Genomic DNA, 22,274 nt, shown 5'->3' with positions numbered 1-22,274 from the left:
AATGTTTAAGCATCATCTCATTTTACAGACAAGGAAGCGCTTGGCCAGTCATCCAGCTAGCCAGTGGCAGAGTCTTCTGGGCAAAAATCCCCTGCTCCCTCCACCGTGCTAGGCTCTCCTCAACTGAAACCTAGCTCTCTTGAGGCAAGTGGACGGCTAATCACTTCCCAAGGAGAGCCAGGAAGGAGCCACGCCCACATAGATTTCTCAGTTACCAAGACAGGTGTTGGTTCCTTGCAACTCTCCCTTGCCCTTCTAATCAGTTGGACTGAGTCTGGGGTGGGAGGGATGGTGATGATGTTGCCTGAAGCCACCCCCCACCTCCACCCCTAGCCAGGAAATCTCCCAAAGGGACAATCAACAGGAGAGACCCAGAGGGGAGCTTCAGAGCCTTCAGGCCTCAGGATTTTGAGTCGCCCATAAACAACCCCCCTCCACAATCCAGGGCTCTGACGTCCTCGTAACCGGCCACAACTTTCTACCTTTCCAGGTTCCCCGTGCCTCTGTTCTCTCAAAGCTGTTAGCTCTGATTTCCCTGCTGTTATTCTGTTCTGGCCTCGGTTTCCTCCCTCGAGCACCTCTGTCTTCAAGTTCACCAGATCAGCTTGACACCGCCCTCAAGCCCTGAAGGCCTTGTCCCCTTGTTCTACAGAAGAATCACTTGCCAAACCCCAGCCCTGGATTGTTGCCACCCCCTGCTGCTTGCTCGCCTGCCCACGTGCTGCTAGAGCAGACTGGGTCCCCTCAAGATTATGTTACATAATCTCAACTGGACCCTCATTGTGTCAAGACAGTCCCCTCACACCTTCCTAGCGGACTCACCATCCCCCTCACCACGGCAGCTCCTCCAAACCTTTCCTCTGCTTTTCTCAAGCTTCCAGACCATCGCTCCCCCACACCCAAGCTCAGGACCTCACCTAACAAACATGGCAACCATTCACTGAGAGCTCTCCTCCTTCCTCCTCCTCATCTCACATCATTCGGACACCTTTCCCCACTATCTCCTCCCTCCCTCACACCTGTCTCACATGAAGCAGCAGCCTGTCTGCTGGCCAAGACCAACCTGTCTACGCACACCCTTGATCCGATCCCATTCTGTCTTTTCCAGCAGACTTCACGCACTGTCTCTGATCTTCAATCTCTCCATACCTACCGGCTCCTTCTCCAATGCCGCCAAACATGCCCGTGTCTCCCTCACTTGGGTCATCTCAGCTCTACTAGCTGTCCTCTCTCTCTCTCTCTGCTCCCCTTGCTGGCTAAACGTGACTTGAAAGTGGTCCAGACTTGGTGCCTTCATTTCTTCTCCCCTCACTCAATTTTAAACCCTTTTCAGTCTGGCTGCAGAGCCCATTGATCATCAGAAACTGCTCTCTCCAAAGTCACAGTGATCTCTTATATGCCTGCTCTAATGGCCTTTTCCCCATCCTCACCTTGGCCTCTCTCCAGACTCTGACTATCAATTACTCTCTCCTCCTGGATCCTCTCCATTCTCAGCAAGCTTCAATGGCTTCCTTCAGGATCAAATAAAACCTCCTGTTGAGCATATAAAGCCATTTTTAGCCCAGCCGCTTCCTCCGCTCCTAGTCTTTATTCCCCACCAGGTCTGGCAATGACTTCTTGCTCTCTCTCTCCCACCTCCTCACCTTTGCCCTGGCTGTCCCCCATGCCTGGAATGCCTTCCCTCCTCACCACTGCCTCCTGGCTTCCTTTAAGATTTAGCTCAAATCCCACCTTCTGCTGGAGGCCCAGAGCCTTCTATGAGATGTTCTTCCATCTGTATGTATCTTGTATGGACGAGGTTGTTTGCACCCTGTCTCCTTCATTAGACTGAGCTCCATGAGGGCAGGCACCACCTTCTTGCTTTTCTCTGTCTCTCCTCCCTCGAGCCCCCCCCCCCCCACCCAGTGCTTAGCACACAGTTCCAGGCACATAGTAAGGGTTTAATAAATGCTTGTGGACTGACATCACTGGCTTGCAAAGAGAAGGGACTGACATTCTTGGAAAGCATCTGCAGTGTCCACATCTGGACCAAAACCCCAGTTCTATGCCCACATACCCACCCCACACAATGGCCACCCACACTTTTCCCTGAGGGGAAAAACAAATGACCCACCAGGAGATCTATTTTTACCTTTCCTCTACAACGGTATTGTAGCCACTGAGTAACCCCTAGGCCCCATGCAGATGGAACAGCTGCCCTGACTGGAGGCCCCACCCCAGGCAGCCTCCCTTCTGTGCATAACTGAAAGTCTCCTTCAGCCCACCTACTCACAGGAGGCAGAAATTAGAAAAGGCCAGGCTTCTGCCCCTCTGCCCATCACCCTGGAGCACTCTCAAGCTGGAAAACTAGATGTCCAGATTAAAGCTGTGGTTTTGGCCTGGCTCCCACTGTGTGACCTTGAGGACCCTCCCTGGGCCCATTTCTTCCTCAGTAAAAGGTGAGCCCTGAGGTCCTTCCTGGCTCTGACATTCTGTGCTCTAAGGCCTTTCTCAATTCTAACATTCTGTGTTGGAAGGTCGATCCCAGCTCTGACATTCCCATTCTTAGGACTCTGAAGCTCCTAGGCAAAATGTGTCTTCAACAGCCCACACCAGATGGCTTTCTTAGGTGGATACAGGGCACCCACGCTCTCTGCCACCCAGGCAGCCCTTCACAGTCATGTTGGGCCCAACCTGATTGAAGTGGAGTCTCTGAATCTCAGAGAAGAGGACCACAAACGAACACTGAGCTTACTTGGCATCAAGCCCAGCTGACCAGTGCCTGTCCAGGCAGGGCCAAGCTGCAGCTGGCTCATGACGGTTCTCTCAATGATTGCGAGCACCTTTATCTTAGAAACCAGCCAGTGCTACAGACAAGGGTTTGATTTCTTGGTCTGTTGATGGCCTAGACTTAAGAAACTGAAGAAAATGTCAATGATGCCTCTCAAACCTCAAAGTGTGCCGTGCATACATTTTCCTCCAGAGAAGCAGTCACTGAATTGTTGCCGGCACCCCGCTGCCTTCCAGGCCCTTCCACTTTGAGACAGACTTGATTGTCATTCAGTTTTTCTTGGCGTCACACTTAGATCTGCCTCTCTGTCCATGGTCCTCACTGCTCCGGCCAAGCAAAGTGAAGCTTGTCCTCCCTTCTCATGACAGGTCTTGTCATACTCAGAAATAGCTCTAAGGGTCCCTCTGAGCCTTCTCTTCTCTAGGACAAATACCCCCAGTACTTTTAGACTTCTGACCCCTGCCTGTGCAGAGGATATGATGGTAGCAACAGAATGAACACAAGATTTTGGGCCAGGAGGCACAGAGCATTATGGGATCTTGGAGCTGAAGGGGTCCTTGGAGAGCAATGAACCCAACCCAACCCTGAATCTCCCTTCCATAGCAACCCCGGCAGCTGGCCATCCACGCAGTCTGGGGATGAGCGACTCACTCCTTCTCCCATTCTACTCTGGGTAGCTGAGATTACCCGGAAATATTTCCTGCCAAAATCTGCCCCTCCCAGCTCTGGGGCTAGGAAGAACGGATCTGACCCATCCTCCATGCGGCAGCATTTTGAACCACCCAGGGAAGACGGCCATCCCACTCCCTCTCCACCTGAGGTGACCAGGAGAGGCCTGGCTGAAGAACAGCTCTCAGAGCTAGCCCAGGACATAACTCTCAGTCCACTTTCTCTCTATACTTTGAGCAGTGTAGTGGAGACAGATGGCCCGAGTTCGAGTCCCTGGGATGTCTCTTTCTAGCTGGGGGATCATGGGTAAGTTATTCCACCTTTTCACTCTTTGAGTCACCTTAAAAACCATCTATTTGCTACATGCCTGGCCCTGGAAATAGGAGAATAAAAAAACCAACCAGTCCGTGCTCTTGAGCAGCTTCCAGTCTATCTTCCTAAGCCTATTTCTTTATCTGCAAACTGGGAATTATTCTGCCCTGCTCTGCTCCCCACCCACAGGGCCCTTGGAGAATCCAGCAGGATGGTGAATGTTGAGCTGGCTTCCGAGCAGGAAGCCCTGGGTTTGAGTCTCCCCTCCGACACGTCCTGCTGGAGGATGTGGAAAGTAAAATGGAGGCTGGGGGCAGTGACTCCAGAGATCCCCCCAAGAGCTCCCCCTACTCCCCCACCCTGGGAGATTCCTGGCCCTCTTGCCTTCTCTCTTTGTAAGGTCCTCCCTCTTAGAACTCCAGGTGCTGACCGACTGAGCCCAAGAAATTCAGGAAAACCAGTCTGCGACACTCTCACTCGCAAATCCCCCATCCTTTTAAGCTTATAGGAGTTAGAGCTGGCAGGGGCTGATCAAGCCCATCCCCTTTCACCTTACATTAGAAGAAACTGGAGCCCAGAGAGAAGAAATGTGCCCAAGATCGGAGGGAGAAAGCAGCTGAGTAGGGATTTGAACCCAGATCTCTGCTGGCTCCAAATCCAGTGTCTAGTCCCCATCCCCATGCCTCCTCAGCAGGGAATGTCAGGCCTGAAAGAGACCTTAGAGATCTACTTTAACCCTGTTATTTCACAGTTAAGGAAACTGGGGCCCAGGGATGAGAGAAGGGACTAGGCCACAGCCAACAAGTGGTATTGGAGGTGGGGTTTGAGCCCAGATGCTCCAACCCTAAATCCGGGGCACTCTCTCCTCCACCACAGTCACTAAAGCCTGGCTCAGGCCAGCAACATCGATCATTCTAACAGAGGATGGTGTCAGAGAAGAGCCTGAAGAAAAATGGGCCTGAAGTCTGGGACCTCGGCTTGAACCCCAAAACATAACTGGCAGCAAGACTTGAGGCAAGTTCCTTCACGACTCAGAGCTTCTCTGTAAAATTGGGCACTCCCAGACTACTGTGAGGGAAAAGATTTGTGAAGCCAGAGGGCTACTTAACTTGGAGCCCCCAGGCTAGATGGGAGCCTTATCATAGGGGCACAGAGAAGGAGGTACTCAGCTTAAAGTCACACAGCGAATCAGCAGGAGAGCAAGAACCAGGACTCAGGTCTCCCAAGTCCTGGCAGCCGATGCCCCCAAGGGCCACCTACCCTGGGCTACCCCCTTGACCTTTGGCCAGCCTCTGGAAAGCAAACGGATGGTCAAAGCAGGTGACTTCCTTTGGCCTTATCTGCTGGGGCAGGCACACCTATTAATTAATTAATTTCCAGAGGAAAAAGGAAGTTCATGAGACAGGAAATGAAAAAAGTTCACACTTCAATTGAGAAAGCAGAAATCCTAGTGAAGAAGCTTCCCAATCTCACCGTAGTCCAGCCCCTTTCAGCCAATCAGATTTGGCTACCCAGGATGAGTCACGCCCAATCCCAATTGTTCTGATGGCTGCCAGCTGAGCCAGAGTGAGGAGAAAGGAGAAAGGAAGGAAACCTGGAATCTGGTCCTGACTTCTACCAATTAACTCCCTGATAAGACCCTGGGCTTTCCCTTTCCCTTCCTGGTCTTTTTCCTCTTTGGTTAAGAAAAGGGTTAGGCTAGATGAGCCCTAAGGCCCCTCCCAGCTCTGACATCCCCTGTTCTCAGGCCCCTCCCAGCCCTGACATCCCCTGTTCTCAGGCCCCTCCCAGCCCTGACATCCCCTGTTCTCAGGTCCTTCCCAGCTAACATCCCCTGTTCTAAGGCCCCTCCCAGCTCTGACATCCCCTGTTCTCAGGTCCTTCCCAGCTCTGACATGTCCTGTTCTCAGGCCCCTCCCAGCTCTGACATCCCCTGTTCTAAGCTCCTTCCCAGCTAACATCCCTTGTTCTAAGGCCCCTCCCAGGTCTGATATCCCCTGTTTTAAGGACCCTCCCAGTGCTGTTCCATGAGAAGCAGCATGATACAAGGTCTGGAGAGGTCTGGAGAACTGAACTTAGAGGCTGAAGTCCTGGGTTCAAATCCCACCTTAGACACCTTTACTGTGTGATCAAAGGTGAAGTTACTGTAGAGCTCCTCAGTCTCTGAGAAGGTTAATCTCAGCATCGCTGTGTCTCACCATTAACCTCACAATGATGGCTCTGGGGGATGGGCTAAATTACAACAGACAGAAATGATAAATCCAGGTAGGATCAGGCCCATTCCTCAGGTAACTCCTCTTTTTTTGACAGTGCTAACATCAAGAAAGAAGCCAGCGTGGCTTATTGGGAAGATCACTGAGATTGTGCCTGGGGTACCTGGGTTCAGTGTCTGACTCTGCTATTTATTGGCTGTGTGGCTTCAGGGAAACCCTTCAACTTCTCTGCATCCCAGTTTCCTCATCTGTAAAATGGGGGAGTTGGACAGATGATGACCTTTGTCTTGGGCATAGAATGCTAGGACCAGACAGTTTTGTCCATCAGACTTACTTTCTTGTTTTCTTTGTTATCAGAGAGCACCAGAGTGGGGAGGGGATTTATCAGGCAATTACTGTGGTATAAGGGCAGCTAGGGAGCACCATGGTGCACAGAGCACCAGGCTTGGAGTCAGGAAGACTCATCTTCCTGAGTTCAAATCCAGCCTCAGACACTTCCTAGCTGTGTGACGCTGGGTAAGTCACTTCACCCTGTTTGCCTCGGTTTCCTCATTGATAAAATGAGCTGGAGAAGGAAATAGCAAACACTCCAGCATCTCTGCCAAGAAAACCCCAAGTGGGGTCACGACTGAAAAGGACTGAACAGTGGCACAGTGAGTAGAGCACCGGCACTGGAGTCAGGAGGACCTGAGTTCAAACTTGGTCTCAGATAGTTGACACACACTAACTAGCTGTGTGACCTTGGGCAAGTCACTTAACCCCAATTGCCCTGCCAAAAAGCAAAAAAAAAAAAAAAAAGAAAGAAAAAGAAAAGGACTGAACAACAACATTGTGACATAAAAATAGGAGGCTTCAATGAGCCCTCAAAGCAGATCAGATGGGGAATCAACCAAGTGAGCATTTTAGACTTGGTAATCACTAGGGTAACTCCCACCTCTGAATCCTGTGAGGTACAGACCAAAGTCAAGGGACCTAGTCACCAGACATTCCCAAACCATGGACGGAAGCGCCCAGGGAAGATGCCAGTCCCAGCTGAAGCCCAGGGCTTTGTCGGGTGCACCCTGAGACACCAAGGTCAGATACTTTACAGAAAAAATCACAGGAACCACCTATTTTTCTGGAAAGAAAAGTTGTTTCTGAGCAAAGAAGCTCTGGGCAAAGGGCAGCCCAAAGTGAATAATCTGGCTTACTCTTTTCAAAATTATCACTGTTAAGTCTTTAAAAGTCATGTAATTTATAGGGGGTGAGTGAGAGGGAAGTGAGGTCCAGAGAGGAGGATATGATGAATTGGTGGCAGCCAGGACTTGAATCCAGGTCTCCACCTGCCACCATTCATGTGTCTATACCCAGTCTAGGGGAAAGGATACCATCTGGGAGCAGCTGGGCTCCTGCTGCCAGCACTTTCTGGCTGTGTGACCCTGGGTCACATCACCTCATGAGCCTCAGTTGTCCTCAATAAAGCAGGGCCCTGATAACCAAGACACTTAACTCACAGGGGGGATTTCGGGCATCAAAGGAGGGGCCAACCATAGGAACAATGGCCCTAAGTCATTGCCCCAACAAGCAGCAGGGGCTCTTGTCACCTTCTCAAAGCACTTCCTGTCAGAAATCTAATTAAGTTTCAGCCAGTCACTAATATTTATCGTTCAACTCCAAATCCTAGAAAAACAGGTTTGCTGGGCCTCAGCTCCCCCGTCCCTGTGTTTTGGGTTGTCACACTGCCTTCAGGGCTGTGACCTGCCCCATCAGCTGTCTTCCTCCTCCCAGAAGCCTCCCCTTCCTCAGATCAGAGCAATAGTGCCTTGAATGCGGAGCATGGGTCCCCCTGGAGCCTCTCAGCAGCCCTCTGGGGGAACATCCCTGTCTGACAGGTGAAGAGATAGAAGCTGCCTCAGGATCTGGCTAAATATGCTTAATATGATCATATATATATATGGCCTGTATCAGATGGCATGCCATCTTGGGGCGGAGGGAGGGGAAGGGGGGAGAGAAAATTTACAACTCAAAATCTTATAAAAGTGAATGCTGAAAACTAAAAAGGAATGAAGAAAGAGAGAGACAAAGAGAGAGAGAAAGAAAGGAAGGAAGGAAGGAAGGAAGGAAGGAAGGAAGGAAGGAAGGAAGAAAAAGGAAAGAAGAAAGGAAGGAAGGAAAGAAGAAAAAGGAAAGAAGAAAGGAAGGAAGAAAGGAAAGAAGGAAGGAAGAAAAAGGAAAGAAAGAGAAAGAAAGGAAGGAAGAGAAAGAGAAAGAAAGGAAGGAAGAAAGAAAGGAAGGAAGGAAGGAAGAAAAAGGAAAGAAAGAGAAAGAAAGGAAGAAAGAGAAAGAGAAAGAAAGGAAGGAAGAAAGAAAGGAAGGAAGGAAGGAAGAAAAAGGAAGGAAGAAAGAGAAATAAAGGAAGGAAGGAAGGAAGGAAGGAAGGAAGGAAGGAAGGAAGGAAGGGCATTTGGCTCCCATTTCTCAAGCATTTGTTCTCTTCCCAAGAACCATGGAGCTAGGTGCTGAAAGTCTGATTATCCCCATTTTATAGATGCGGAAACATCTGTAAAAAAACCTGGCCCAAGGTCACACAGCAAGTTATTGTCACAGTCCTGGCTTATTCGAGTCTGTCCACTCCTCCTGAGGATGCTCCAAACAGCTTTCTTTCTCTTCCTCTGAAATACCTGCCACTTTCTAATTCTCAGGATCTGTGTTCTTGTCCTCCACCACCAAACTGTAAATCCCTTGACAAGAGCAGGTAGGGTCCTCTATAAAGGGAGATCACCAGACTGGAGAATCTCAAAAATCCCTCCCGTGAGGCGTCATAGCTGAAAATTCCTTCCATTTATAAAATCCCATTACAGTTACTCCCAGCTTTGGTGTCTGTCCCATAATCTGATCCAGCCCTGACATCCCCTGTTCTCAGGCCCCTCCCAGCCCTGACAGCCCCTGTTCTCAGGCCCCTCCAGCCCCAACATCCCCTGTTCTCAGGGCCCTCCCAGTCCTGACATCCCCTGTTCTCAGGCCCCTCCCAGCCCTGACCTCCCCTGTTCTCAGGTCCCTCTGAGCTTTGACATTCTCTCTTCAGAGCACTTTTCTCTTTCTCACCAGCTCTGACATTTCATGTTCTAGGGGCCCTCCCAGCTCTAATGTTCCAGAAGTCTAGGCTAAGCCCTTGGCTCTTATCCGCCTTGCGCATTTCTTAGCCCATTGCCTGGGGGGGGAGAGGGGCAAGTCCCTTAACCCTCCTCAAAGCCCTAGTTCCCCACTCAGTAAAATCTGTGAGAAAAGCCCTGTACAAATTGCAGACCCAGGGGGTAAAGGCAACCTAGCCTTGTCCCTCAGAATCCCATTACCTTTCCCAACCCTGGCCTTTGCCAAGCACCGAGCAGGGAGGGCCTCAGTTTCTCCTGCTGAGCACAGGATGACAGATGCACCTAAGGACAAAGCAGGCTTGGCCCCAGCCTCTCAGAGGGCCACCCATATCCTAAGGCTTTCAATTTTGCTTCCTGGTTGCAGATCCAAACAAAAGCCGGGCAGCTCAGGCTTCCTCGAAATCCCTCCCCATAGTATTAGGTAGAGGGGAAGCCAAAAACAGCCAGAAGATTGATTGGCTCCCCGTTGGTGGCAAGCCCCTGCCCTTTCCCTGTCTGGGAAGTCTTATCCAAGGGCTCATAGACAGCCTGCTGCCCCAATCCAGGGAGCATGAGCAGTCCATTTTCCCGGGAAGGAGGGCAACAGAAGTCTATGACTCTCCACCAGCTCTCCCTCAAGTGTCCGAAGGCTCCCAGGCTGCTCTGTCAGGGCCATCCCAGCCGGGCTCTGGCCGGGAAGACCGTAGGTTCCCGCCAGGCAGCCCCCCCCCCACCCCCACCCCCAGCTCTCAGAAAGAGGCCCGAGTCTGGGTTCTAGCCCAGCCAGGCTCCCTTTCTAGCAACAGGTCAGCGCCTCAGTTTTCTCATCTGCAAAAGTCCGTTAATCACGCTGCCCTAACGTCCCTCCAGGGAGGGCGTAGGGAAGGCGCTAGGTGAGCTCCACTCTCCTCCTCACCTCCCCGACCCGCCTGCCCCACTTCCCGAAGGGAGTCTGGCCAAACGAAGCAGTCTCTGCCTCCCTGCGCTAGAATGTGATTCAATGGGTTGACCCCCAAGGGAGACCTTGGATCCTGGAGTCTTCACTTGCGAGCTGGATGATAGTAAGGTTAGGTAGTCCCTGGGTCTCATCATGCTCTTCTCCAAAATGGATTTTGGGGTTCTAGTACTCTCTCAAGGGCAGCCTCCCGAGCTACAGAACCCGGCGATGACCGATCGCAGCCAGTGGCTGCACCAGCCCCACCCCCCACCATCCCAACTGCCCCAGTGTCGATGCAGCTGGGAGAGGGCAGAGCAGGGCAGCGGAGGGAGGGGAGGAATGAATGGTGCCGAGGAAGCCCATCCCCCGCACCCCAGACCCAGGAGGCTCCAGAACTCCGCAGGTGCTCTAGGTGGGGGTGGGTAAGGGGCGGAGGTCGGATCTCCGGGCCGGTCGATTAACCCCTCCCTCTCCAGGCTGGGAAAGAGGATGTGACTTTGACTGTTCAGGTCCATGAGAAAGCCCCCTTCGGTACCACCCCAGCCCGGGGAGAACCCCCTGCGCTTCACTGAGGCGCCCTCCCCTAATTCCCCGCCATTCTGGGCTTCGTCAGCAAGTGTAGGAGCGTCCCTGGGCAATTAGATACCCGGGAACTTGCGGACAGCCGGCCGGGGATGGGGATGAGAGTACAGTCAGAAGAGGGGGAACACTGGGGAGGGGGCGAAGCGAAGGGAGCAGTTGGGGGCAACCAAATGAAAGCACTGCGAGGCGGGGGGGGGGAACGAAGAGACCAGGACGGAAGTGGGGGCCCCCAAACTCGAGGCCGCTCTGGGCTACGGAGACTCTCCGCCGCCGGCTCCCCCCCCCTTAAAGTCCCAACTCCGGCCCTCCGGCGGGGGTTCCTCAGTCACTAAAATCAGACAGACCGCCCCCCAACCCCGACTGCAGCACCCAGATGCCGAGCCCCCAAAATATCTCCTTCCCCTCTCCACGTCTGCCTTACCTGCCGGAGCCTCCGCCTCGGGGTGGGGAGCAAAGCGACCGCTGCCCTGGGGAGAGGAGAACAAGGAAGGGAGGGTCAGGTCTGCGGGCCCCCAGCGCCCGGGAACGGGGGGCTGGAGGCCAAGGGCCACAGAGAGGAAGAGAGAGGGAGTCACTCACCGCAGGGTCACTCGGAAATGGGGTTTATTGTCTGCTGCTGCTCGGGGGACTCTCAGGGCCCGGAGGCAGGACTTGGGGACAGGGGACCCGCCCCCACCACGCCCCTGTCCCGCCTCCGACTCTTCCCGCGCCCGCCTGCCCAGGAGCCCAGGGAGGCAACGCGCAAAGTAAAGGCTGGAAGGAACTTTAGAGGGAAAAGCAGAGAATGGCAGCACAGGATGGCTCCTTGGAATCTAGAATGTGGAATGGCAGAGCTGAAGGGGCGCTCGGGACAGTGAACGGCAGAGCTCGGAGGGACTTTCTGATGACATCGAATTTCACAGCTAGAAGAGTCAAATCTTGCCATTTCACAGATGGACAACCTGAGATCTGGAAAGGGGAGTGGCTTGTCCAAGGTCACCCCAGGGATGGTTTATGGTCCAAGTCTACCGCCTTGATGTGAGTTTCCGTGACCATCCAGGTATCCGGGTATCCGAGGAGGTGCGCGCATATGCACCTCTCCCAGTCACTCAGTGATCAATCGACCCTCTGTAAAAAATAAGGCGCCTTATTGCTTACCTTCCCGGTGGGTGGGGGAGAGGGAGAGAATTTGGAACTCAAAATTTAAAAAGAGAAGAATATTTAAATAAACAATAAATCTTGGGAGAAATGAAGTGCCTCCTACAGCTCAGTCACTAGGCTAGAAAGACACAAAGACAAAAAGAAAGCCAGGTGGGGGTGAGTAAGGCGCGGGGGTCGGATCTCCCAGACTAATCCTTTCCCGCAAGGCGCTTAGAATCCTTCAGAAAGGAAACACTTAACCCTGCTCTGTCTTTACTCATTGTAGTGGAACTTGGCGTTCTAAACTCCATTCACTTGTAAACTTGAGGGCACCCCCAACTTCTGTCCCAAACCAGCTCACTATCTTTCCCCTGATCCTGTTCGGGATTCTGCACATGTTCCCCTGCTACTCTCCGTGTCTCCCAGGTATACCTTGTGCCCCTCTGCTCTTTGCCTGGCTGGACCCTACTCTCCCTCCCATCCTAAGGGCTCTCCACACCTGAGGATTCTATCTCCATGACCTGCTCCCTGTTCCCACAGCCGCAATTCTATATTTGCCATCCTAAATTCACCTTATTACCATCAGGACCAGAGAAATTCAAGCTAGAAGCATCCCATGAAATCCCCAGACTGCAAGGTTAGCAAACATCAGAGTTGGCTGGGGTTCTCTGACACCACCCCTGGCAGGTGGTTCTCCTCGTGGCATTTCCCTGCTCAGAACTCCCCAGGCTCCCGATTGCCTCCAGAATCAGGTACAAAACCCATAGTCTGGAATTCGAATCCTCAGTTCACAAATATCTATGAAGCACCTGCTGTGCGACAGCCTCCTCTCACCGCTCTCCTTGTGTGCTTCCCTTCATCCAGACTCCCCTTTAGACCTGACAGAGCTCTTTGTACCACTCTTAAGCCCTGACCATGTACTTATGAGTTTCTAGGGTAGTTTTCTGTGTAGACGATGTATTAATACACAAAGGACTATGCTCCCTCCTGACCTGGGAGCACCAGGAGCCCAGGACTTCATCACAACTTTTGTTCTGCCCCAGGGCTCTCCACACAGTGGGGGTACACCCAGGAAACACCTAATCAACGCTTCTCAGCTGATTGCATGACAGCAGGGACCACTTCTTATTTAATGAGGCAGCTAGGTGACTTCGAGGATAGAAGCCAGGAAGTCTAGGGTTCAGATCCTGCCTCCCAGACTAACTCTAACCCTGGGCAGTCACTTAACCTACCTTGCAGACCTCAAAGGGCTCTATAAATGCTAGAAAGGATTAAAAAGTATGACACTAATAGTCTTTGTGGTCCTCGTTCCATTATTGAACGTAATTAATTGCTGTGGTTGTCTCACTGCTCTGGGATTGTGGGTCCGGCAGGCAGGACTCTGGGAGAAAAGGTAGAGGGCTGGGGAAGGAACTCTGGATTTGTCAATGGGAGAGCTGAGTTTGAGGTACTAACTAGCCTGCAGGTACTTTGAGGCAAGGTGAGGTAGTGGAAGCTGTATTGGGAGCTACAGACCTGGATTCAAATCCTAATGCTGCTTCTTACTTCGTGTTTGACCTTGGGTAAGGGGGTTAATCTGTCTGGTACTCAATTTCCCAGTACAACTCAAGTAGTTGATCACAAAGTTTCTATAACCTTGGACAGTTCCAGGAACGGCTGAATGACCTTCAGACCTTCGGTCTTTCCTCCTCTTGCAGACTAGAAGATGACTGTGAGCAAGGGAGCCAAGGCGCCAGGGGGATATGGCTAAAAGAGCCCTGTTTCTAGAGTCAGAGGACCTGAGTTCAAATTCTACTTTTGTCGTTTACTACCCAAGTGATCTTCAGCAAGTCACTTCACTACCTTGGTCTCATTTTTCTTACCTATAAAAGAAGGACTAGCCCAGAACTCTGAAGTCCCTTCAAACTCTAGATGGAGGTTGCTTTGACCACCCCACCCCCCTTCAGCTCACCTTCTACAAGAATGACCACACCTGGCTAGGAGAGGCTGTCATCAAATCACAGCTAGGACCCCAAGGTCTCCTGCAATACAACGTCATCCTTCTTGGAGGGGGCCTTAGACCCTGCCCTCAGGAGCCTTTCCCCAGGGCCTCTCCCTATCAGAAGAGAGGTTGCTATCGAAGGCAAACAAGAAGGAATCATGTTTCAGGGAAACATTTTTCCCCAGAGATAATGAACCTGACAGCCTCCTCCCTCCCTCCCCCAGGCCCTGAAGTGTCAGGGAAAGTAGAAGGAGAGAGACCTTCACCTGGCTTCTGTTCTCTTCAGAGAACGGCCCCTCCTAAACCTGGGAAGCCCTAGCATCCCTTCCTTCTAAAATACACCTCTGAGAGAAAAAAGAAATAAAATCCTATGACCTCTCTGCCTGGGTTTCTCCTCTGAAAAATGGGAAGATGATGCTTGTGCTACCAGCCTCCCGGTGATACTGGGAGGATTAAGTGAGACCACGTGGGTTAGTGTTAAGGCCTTTGTAACCATGAACTTGAATGTCTCGAGGATCAGTGGTTTAACTCCCACTTGGAAACTCCCTGGCTGGGATTACTCTAGCTCCATTCTGATCTGCTCTCCCTGAGGGTTTTAGAGAGTTTCCCAGGGCTCAAAGACTGAAGGATCTGTCCATGGTCACACAGCTAGTGAGTGTCTGAGGCAGGATGGGAGCCCAGGTGTGCTGACTCCAGGTCCAGCCTCTCTGAAAAAACATGCCAGCCCTAGAAATGCCAGTGACTGCTTACTGTCCGACGGAGATTATCTGCTCTAACATTTACTCAGCATCTTGAGGTTTGCAAAGCACTTACAAATACTATGTCACTTGATCTCCAAGACAACCCTGGGAAGAGAGTGCTATTAACACCTCCATTTTACTGATGGGGAAACTGAGTCAAGTCAACAAGCATTTATTAAGTGCCTACTATGGAGGATACAACAAAAATCAAAAACATTCCTTCCTACTCTTAAGGGGCTTACAGTTAGATGAATGGCCTGGGGTCACACAACTTGTGAGTCAGAATTTGAACTCAGGTCTTCCTGACTCCAGGCCCAGTACTCCACCTAAAAAAATAATAATAATAAAATTATAACATATTTTTAACCTCAGGCTGCCTTGGTTTGGCACTAAAAGCCTTTCACAACCTGGCCCAACCCTTCTTTCCAGTTTCCTTATACAGCCCTCTTCTTCCTACACTCTTCAGTCCAGCCAAAGTGATGGGTGAGGGCGTATAGACCCTAGAGCCCATTCTGAGCTCAGATTGAGTGAGTGAATGGGAGGATGTGTTCTGGCTGAGGCAGAGGCAGGTGACCCTTGCCTATGTACTGCTCCAAAGAGTCTGTGTGGTCCTGAGTTTAAGTCATCATTCCAGTGTTAGGAACTAGTGATGGCAGAGCCAAGCAGGTGTGTGTAACAAGTGTCACAGCTGAACTCCCTGGGGAAAAGCCAAGAGGCCCAGAGCTTGGGTGCAAGTGTTTGTGAAAGTGGGTGACTGGAGCCCAACAACCCAGACCCCATCTGTCCTCTTCTCTCCACTGACCAGGCCACCATCCTTGCTTAGTCCCTCACAGTCCTTCCCTAGACTATCACCGTGGCCTTTCAACGGTCTCCTAGCGGCCATCCTTTCCACTCTCTGAGCCATCCCCCCCTCAGCTATCACAATCATCTTTGTAAGGCCCAGGTCTGATTATATCATTCCTCTGATCAAAGCTGTGCACCAGCTCCCTGTTGTCCTTAGGACAAAATACAAACTTCTCAGCCAAGCTCTCCAAAATCTAACTCCAACCTTCCTTTCCTGCTTATTTCCACATATTCTATGTTCCAGCCAAACTGGACCAGTAGGTATCCCTGCTATCTCAAGGAATAGATCAGATTCAAAGAGCAGAAGCAAAAGTAGAAGGCTCAGAATTCAGAAACAGACTTAACGCCCAAGAGACTTACTGACAAAAAGCCTTTCCAGGTTGGCTGGCTATTACAGGTCTGACTCACCAAAGAACAGAAATGGCCCCTGGGGCTAGAAGCTAAAGCATCTGAGAGATCCTTCCCTTGTGGGTTAAGGCTACCGTAACAGCTGAAATTCAGGAGAGAACCGGAAGATGGCAGCCCAGCGGAGGGAAGATTCTAAGCATGTATCAGCAGAGAAAGCAGCTGACAGCTAGCTCTGTATCACACAACCAAGAAATATCAGCGCCCCCAAAACAAGGAGCAGCACCATAGGCAAGGAAGGTGATCCAGCAGGGACACTCCCCTAGAACCATCAGTTTCCCTAGGTGCCCAAGCGACCAGTCACAGTCATTCCCTATACCTTGGCCATCTGCGTACATCTTTCCCACAGGCAATTCTTCTTGATACGAGTGTCCCCTGGCCACCCAAAGGTTCTCTTTCACACGGGCTGTGCAATAACCTGCGTGTTTATAGAGTAGATTTCCTTCATCATTTACTTTGCTATGCAGTTTCATTATATGATTTTCACTTTAAAATAGTGCGTCCTCTGGTTGGTCTAGTAAATGAAAAACAGCTGTAGGGGCTCATGAGGTTCAGGCTCCTCAGTACTGCCCCCAAACCTATTTGTTCATTGGTCTCCAGTCTCTGTCTTCTCCCCCTTCCAAGCCTGGGTTAGCCCACACCTGAAAGGAGCCCTGGACTGCACACATCAGAGGTGATCAGGGATTTGTCACATTCTCTGAAGATGAAAACAAAGCCCTGGCCAGCATCAGAGCAAGTGGTTTGCTCCAGGCCACCTAGCTAAAAAGTGGCCCAGAGCCCAGTTCTCCTTGCATTTTCCCTAGAGCCCCTGTAAATATGACTGATCTAAATATAACCCTGGTAGCAAAAATCATTGCAGTCACCTGACAGAAACTCCTCCTAATTGCTCAGTCTTGCCATTCCTTCGTGTGGGCCTTTCAGGTAATGTGCCCAGTGTTTACTTAGGGTTTTTAGCTACTGTTTCCTATCTGTCTCATGGTACTGGGAGAGGGAGGGGATTCTGGCCAATTGTTTGTCTTCCATATCACAGAGATTATACGGTAATAAAAAAAAAAAAGAAGGGGGAACAAAGTCCTTTGTAATAAGAATAGGCCCAACTCCACTGAGCGGCTCAGGTGAGGAGAGCCCCACTTCCTGGATTCAGAGACAGAGGACCTGGCTCCAATCCAAGCTCAGCTACATCAACTGGGCAAGTGTGTTGTGTGCCAGGCACTGTCCTGGAAACTGGGGATTAAGAGATGAAAGCAAGGCCTTCCCCTCCTCCTGCCCTCAAGGAGTTTCCATTCTACTGGAGAAATAGCACAGGGACACAGACACACAGGATGCAGGTAATAGAGAAGGATGGGACAGAGGAAAGTACCCGACAAGGAGCCCAAGGAAAATCTGAGGAAGGAGCAAGCCCTTTCAGCGGGAGGGATCTGGGGAGGCTGCCTGGAGGAGGTGGCCCCTGAGTGAGCCCTAAAGGCTCAGAGGCAAAGATGAGAACAGAGGGCATTGAAGGCCTCCTGAAGGCAGTGCATTGGGAGACAGAAGGCCAGGCCTGGGAACCAGCAAACAGTGTAGCTAGACGGCCTCTGGGGAACGTGAAAAAGCTAGAAAAGCCTGGGTAGAAGGAAGGCCAGGGTCAGATTACGGAGGGCCTTCAATGCTAGTCTGAAGACTTTGGGTGTTATCTGAAAGGCCGCAGGAGCCGCCAAAGACTTTTGAGGTGGGTTTTAAAGAACAAGTGTTTAGTCATTTTAGTCAGGTCTGACCCTTCCTGACCCCATTTGGAGTTTTCTGGGCAGAGATACTGGCCTGGTTTGCCATCTCCTTCCCCAGCTCGTTTTACAGATGAGGAAACTGAGGCAAACAGGGTGAAGTGACTTGCCCAGAGTCACACAGCGAGGAAGCGTCTGAGGCTGGATTTGAACTCAGGAGGATGAGTCTTCCTGACTCCAAGCCCAGTGCTCTGTCCACGGGGACAACTAGGAATTCATTAGATGAAGATGCATGGGGAAGGCATCCAGGTGCAGATAACTGCCTGAACAAAAGCACAAGAGTGGGAAAACCCAGTGCGTGTTGGAGATAGCGTGCCCTCTTCTAGTACTGCTGGAGCGTGGGAGGGTACAAAGGGCACACTGGTGCACTGAGGCAGGGTCAGGTGGCGCCAGGCTAGAAAGGGCCCAGGCCTGGAGGAGACTCGCTTCTGGTCAGCCCTGCGCCAATGCCTGGCAACAGCTGGGTCATAGCAGGCGAACAGAGGGCTTCCTTTTCCCCTTTCCCCCCTCTCCCCACCTCCAGAAGACAATCTAACAAAAACTGAGGGAGGGTTTCGGGTTGTGTAGGTGTGTGTCTGGTTGGGCTGGTTTTTATCTCTTCCAAGGGCAGCAGTTTCTGTTCTAATCAGGGTTCTGGGCAGTGTCTTCAGGTCACTGAGTCTCCACCCTCCAAACCTGAGAAGGGCAGAGTTGGGGGGCAGGGTACTTTAATGCACTTAGGAAGGGTCTCCGTTAGGGATTCCTGCCCACTCTGTTTGCGGGGGAGGTGTTTGGAGCTGGAAACATCATGGTGTGGTTTGGGGCTGATCGTTTCACCTCTTCTAGCTCAAAAATGAACATTCCTTAGAATGTCCCTTAGCCTCTCTGTGCCTCAGTTTCTCATGTGTCAAAAATCCCTCAGGATGTACTGGGCCTCCTGGGCCTCGGCTCACACAGACCCAGCTTGATGCTAACCCCAAAGGGCTCAAGCTCCATGGCTCAGTGGCACACCCCCAGGTCTAGGAGCTCCCCAGACAGCTGATACAAGGATTGTCGGGATGAGTCGATAGTTAGAAGGCAATGAAGAGCCTGAAGATCCAGTGAAGGAACTGGGGGCATTTAGCCTGGAGAAGCCTGGGGGGGAGTGGGAGGGGGATACTGCGGTCACCTCTAGGCATCTGAAGGCTTGTCTTGGGGGAGAGGGATTGGATTGGTTCTGTTTGGTGGGTGTCAGGTAGATGTGTGACTTCCTTCCAAGGAGAGCTGACCCAAAGTGGAAAGGGGAGGTGGGGGGGAGAGTCTCTCATTCCCGGAAGCCCCCATGTCGAGTTTGGCCACTGATTGCTCGGTATGTGAATGTGGAGATCATCATCATCATCGTCGTCAACATCATCTTCCTCATCTTCGTTATCGTCGTCACCGTCATCATCATCTTCATCACCATCGTCATCATCTTCCTCGTCTTCATCATCTTCATCACCAATATGCATTTATTAAGCGCCCACTGTGATCCAAGCACCGCCCTAAGGATACCAGAAAGAGGACATCATGGCGCTGGGAGTCTGAGGGTCCCTAGGCCTGTAGTATGGAAACAAGCCCTGCGTGGCTCCACGTGTGTAGTCAATGTCTAGTCAAAGGGTGTGGGGAGGGGAGGGCAGGGCAGGCAAGAAAATTTGGGACTCAGTGTTTTATAAAATGAATGTTAAATTTTTTTACAGCTAATTGGGAAATACTGAATGAAATACAGAAAAGTATACTTAATGATAATAATACCTAGCCTAGCTTCCCCTCCTGCGGCACTTTTCAGTTGGCGAGGGCCCTCCCTTGAGACCGGGGGCTCTTCCTCAGTCTCCTTTGGGTTCTGGGCTGCCGGGCCAAGGCTACCCCCATCTCTCTCAGTAAATATTTGTCCATTGATTGAGAACCTGTTTGGTGAACAGAGAGGGGAGGAGGGGAGCTGGTGACTGACAGCTACAGTGTTGACAAAGGACAGCTCAGTTAAACTGCGGGGCTTGGCTGGTTCTCGTCTCCCTTAGTCTGACTGAGTCACAGACACGGGAGGGAGCTGCCCTCTCCGGGCCGTCTCAGCCAACATCACCCGCCACCCCATCCTCGTTTCCGGCTGAGGGACCATTTTTGTTTGTCTGCTGTCCTTCAGTCGTGGCTGACTCTCCATGACCCCATTTGGGGCTTTCTTGGCAAAGATGCTGCAGTGGGCTCCCATTTCCTTCTCTAGTTCATTTTACACATGAGGAAACTGAGCTAAGCAGGGTCACATGGTTAGGAATTGTCTGAGGTCGGATTTGAACTCAGGTCCTCTTGACTTCAGGCCTGGTGCTCTATCCGCTGTACTCCCTAGCTGCCCCTCAGATTCAGAACCAGAACTCAAAATCAGGTCTTTAGGCCAGCACGTGCCGGGCTCCATGCTGGGCCCATCTCCGAGACCCATCCCAAGACCACAGGTCAATCACCACATGGACACTTAGTCAGTTTCACAACTACCTCGTAGTCCTTGCCACCATTCCTAAGCTTTTTAATAGCTTTAAACAAAATCCAATATATTCAAGCCCATTAACAAAAATTAAGACATTGCGACAATGTCTAAAACGTACCCTATAAGTGCCAGCTAGAGTTCAAGGCAATCAGGAAAAGCTAGCATGCTTGATGGCCCCAGTCCTCCCCAGGACCACGTCCAGCCCAGGCAACTGCTCCAGATGTGCAGACCGAAGCTTGGAGACGATGATTTTCTGGAGGCCACAGTCACCTCAGTGGCTGACCAGGTGCCCCCCGCCTCTGCACCCTATGATGAAGCCAAATGACAAGTTCATTTCAAAAGTGCAAAACTCTGAAAGTAACGCAAACTAGATTCCTCATTTCAAGTAATTTTACAAAGTAAAAAATACAGATTGTCCAAATAGTCTTAGTGCCATGGTTTTGTCTCTCTCTGTTTCTGTCTTGTTTAATCTGTCTTTACCTGTCTCTGTCTCATTAACTTTAGAAGGAAAGGAAGGAAGAAAGGAAGGAAGGAAGGGAGGGAGGGAGGGAGGGAGAGAGAGAGAGAGAGAGAGAGAGAGAGAGAGAGAGAGAGAGAGAGAGAGAGAGAGAGAGAGAGAGAGAGAAGAGAAGAAAGAAAGAAAGAAGAGAGAGAGAAAGAAAGAAAGAAAGAAAGAAAGAAAGAAAGAAAGAAAGAAAGAAAGAAAAGAAAGGCCATCTGCTGGACGTTGAGGGGAACTGCAGGTGGAGGGATAGTCAGGGTAGGACCCCAGAACTGCAGGTGGAACCAGAATGATTTCCCCAAGCTCTTTGTCACCCAACTTGTCCTCCCCTCTCTTGCCCTCTTCTCTGTCTCCCTCTGTCTCTCTGTCTCTGTCTCTGTCTCTTTGTCTCTGTCTTTTTGTCTCTGTCTCTCTCTCCTTTCTGTGTGTCTCTGTATCTGTGTCTCTGTCTCTCTCTCTCTCTCTCTGTCTCTGTCTCCCCTCCCTTCATCTTCTCCATTCTTCCCTTCTCTCCTCCTCTCCCCTTCCCCCACCAGACACCTAGAGATCCAGGACCATCGGGTGACACTAGGGTATGATACCTTTTGGGGACTCTTGGATGTCCCCATAAACAGATATGCTGCTGCCGTCTCTGCTCTACGTTCCCACCGCACTCCAAGGTTTCCAAAGTGCTTGTCCCTGACCATGGCAGGAGGAGAGCGATAGAGAGGACTGTTATGCCCACATCACAGAGAAGGGAGCTGAAGCTCACGGGGCCGGCACGGCTTAGGGTTACCTCACTAGAGCTTCTCGGACCTTGCGGCTCACCCTCTGGCCCCTCACTGTACAGATGAAGAAGCTGGGGCTCAGAGGTGGGAAGGTGGGAAGGCTTCCCCAGTCCCCGGGGTGGCACGGGTCCCTGGTATGAGTCAGAGGTGTGCACCCTCCCTCCCCATGCAGTGACCGAGGCCACTGCCTGTTCATCGGACCCTGTGGCCAAAATGATTACTCTGGCTGTGACAGACACAGCCCAGGATGGAGGGACCCTTGGGTCCCCGTCACAGTCTTTTGTTGGGCTTTACCTGGAAGCTGACTAACTCTGGCAATGCCTAGAAGGTTTGCTGTCTACTGGCCCGGCTGCCTACAGCCCACAGTCATCTGTGCATCCCAACAAGGCCCCAGAGGAGGAAGGGAGTACAGCAAACAGGCCTTTCACATGTCCCAGCAGACCGGGACTTAAAGTCTTACCATGAAAGGAAGTCCAGTGCATTCTGTGGCTGTGGAATGCCCCCAGAGCCAAAAAAAGGGGGATGATCAAGGTGCCCTGCCCTCAGTGGATGGAAAGCAGGTTCCAAAGCCTCTCCCACAGCCCAGAAATACAGCTCGGGGTCAGTGGGGCCAGATAAGAGGCAGAGGCATCGCCCATAGGCCAGATGGCCCAGACTCTGTGCCAGGATGTCCTAGAGGGGCCAGAGGCGGCCGGCATCCACAGGCCCCTGGGTTATCACTGCACAGACAGATGTGGGGAAGCTGATGGGACCTGCCGGAGGCCTGGCAAGAAGGAGCCTGGCTCTGGTCCAACCCGTTGGGAAACCCGAGCCTGTCTGGAGGCCCAAGACCCCGATGCAGAGCAGCCGCTCTGCATAAGTGAAAAAGCCTTAGTGATGACTAATTATGGAAAAAAATCCATTTTCTATTGAAATAATCCCAGCGAACATTTTGTAGTGTCTTTTAATGTTTGCAGAGCCTTGAGACAAGCCTGTTTTTACACAGAGGAAACAGAGTGATATCGAGATTAAATGATGGGCCACAAAGCTGGAAAGTAACTGAGGCAGGATTTGAACTTGGGGCTTCTGAATCCCTCGCCACTGCACCGCCA

At 51.5% G+C, this 22,274-nt stretch overlaps 1 protein-coding gene across 1 annotated transcript in view; it reads right to left on the bottom strand.

The window, feature by feature from the left end:
- Positions 1-11,662, bottom strand: part of LOC118851391 — a 34,431-nt gene extending 22,769 nt beyond the window's left edge. Inside the window, exons 1-3 of the mRNA XM_036760830.1 lie at positions 11,602-11,662; positions 11,173-11,356; positions 11,015-11,095 (exon numbers count right to left, since the gene is read on the bottom strand). Coding sequence (XP_036616725.1) covers positions 11,015-11,095; positions 11,173-11,356; positions 11,602-11,662 — 326 coding nt within the window. The remainder of the gene's footprint in view (positions 1-11,014; positions 11,096-11,172; positions 11,357-11,601) is intronic.
- Positions 11,663-22,274: the final 10,612 nt, after the last annotated feature.

This window comes from Trichosurus vulpecula, chromosome 5 (assembly GCF_011100635.1).
Source record: "Trichosurus vulpecula isolate mTriVul1 chromosome 5, mTriVul1.pri, whole genome shotgun sequence".
In the NCBI taxonomy this organism is placed as follows: Eukaryota; Metazoa; Chordata; class Mammalia; order Diprotodontia; family Phalangeridae; genus Trichosurus; species Trichosurus vulpecula.
This window is presented reverse-complemented; position numbering and strand designations above follow the sequence as displayed.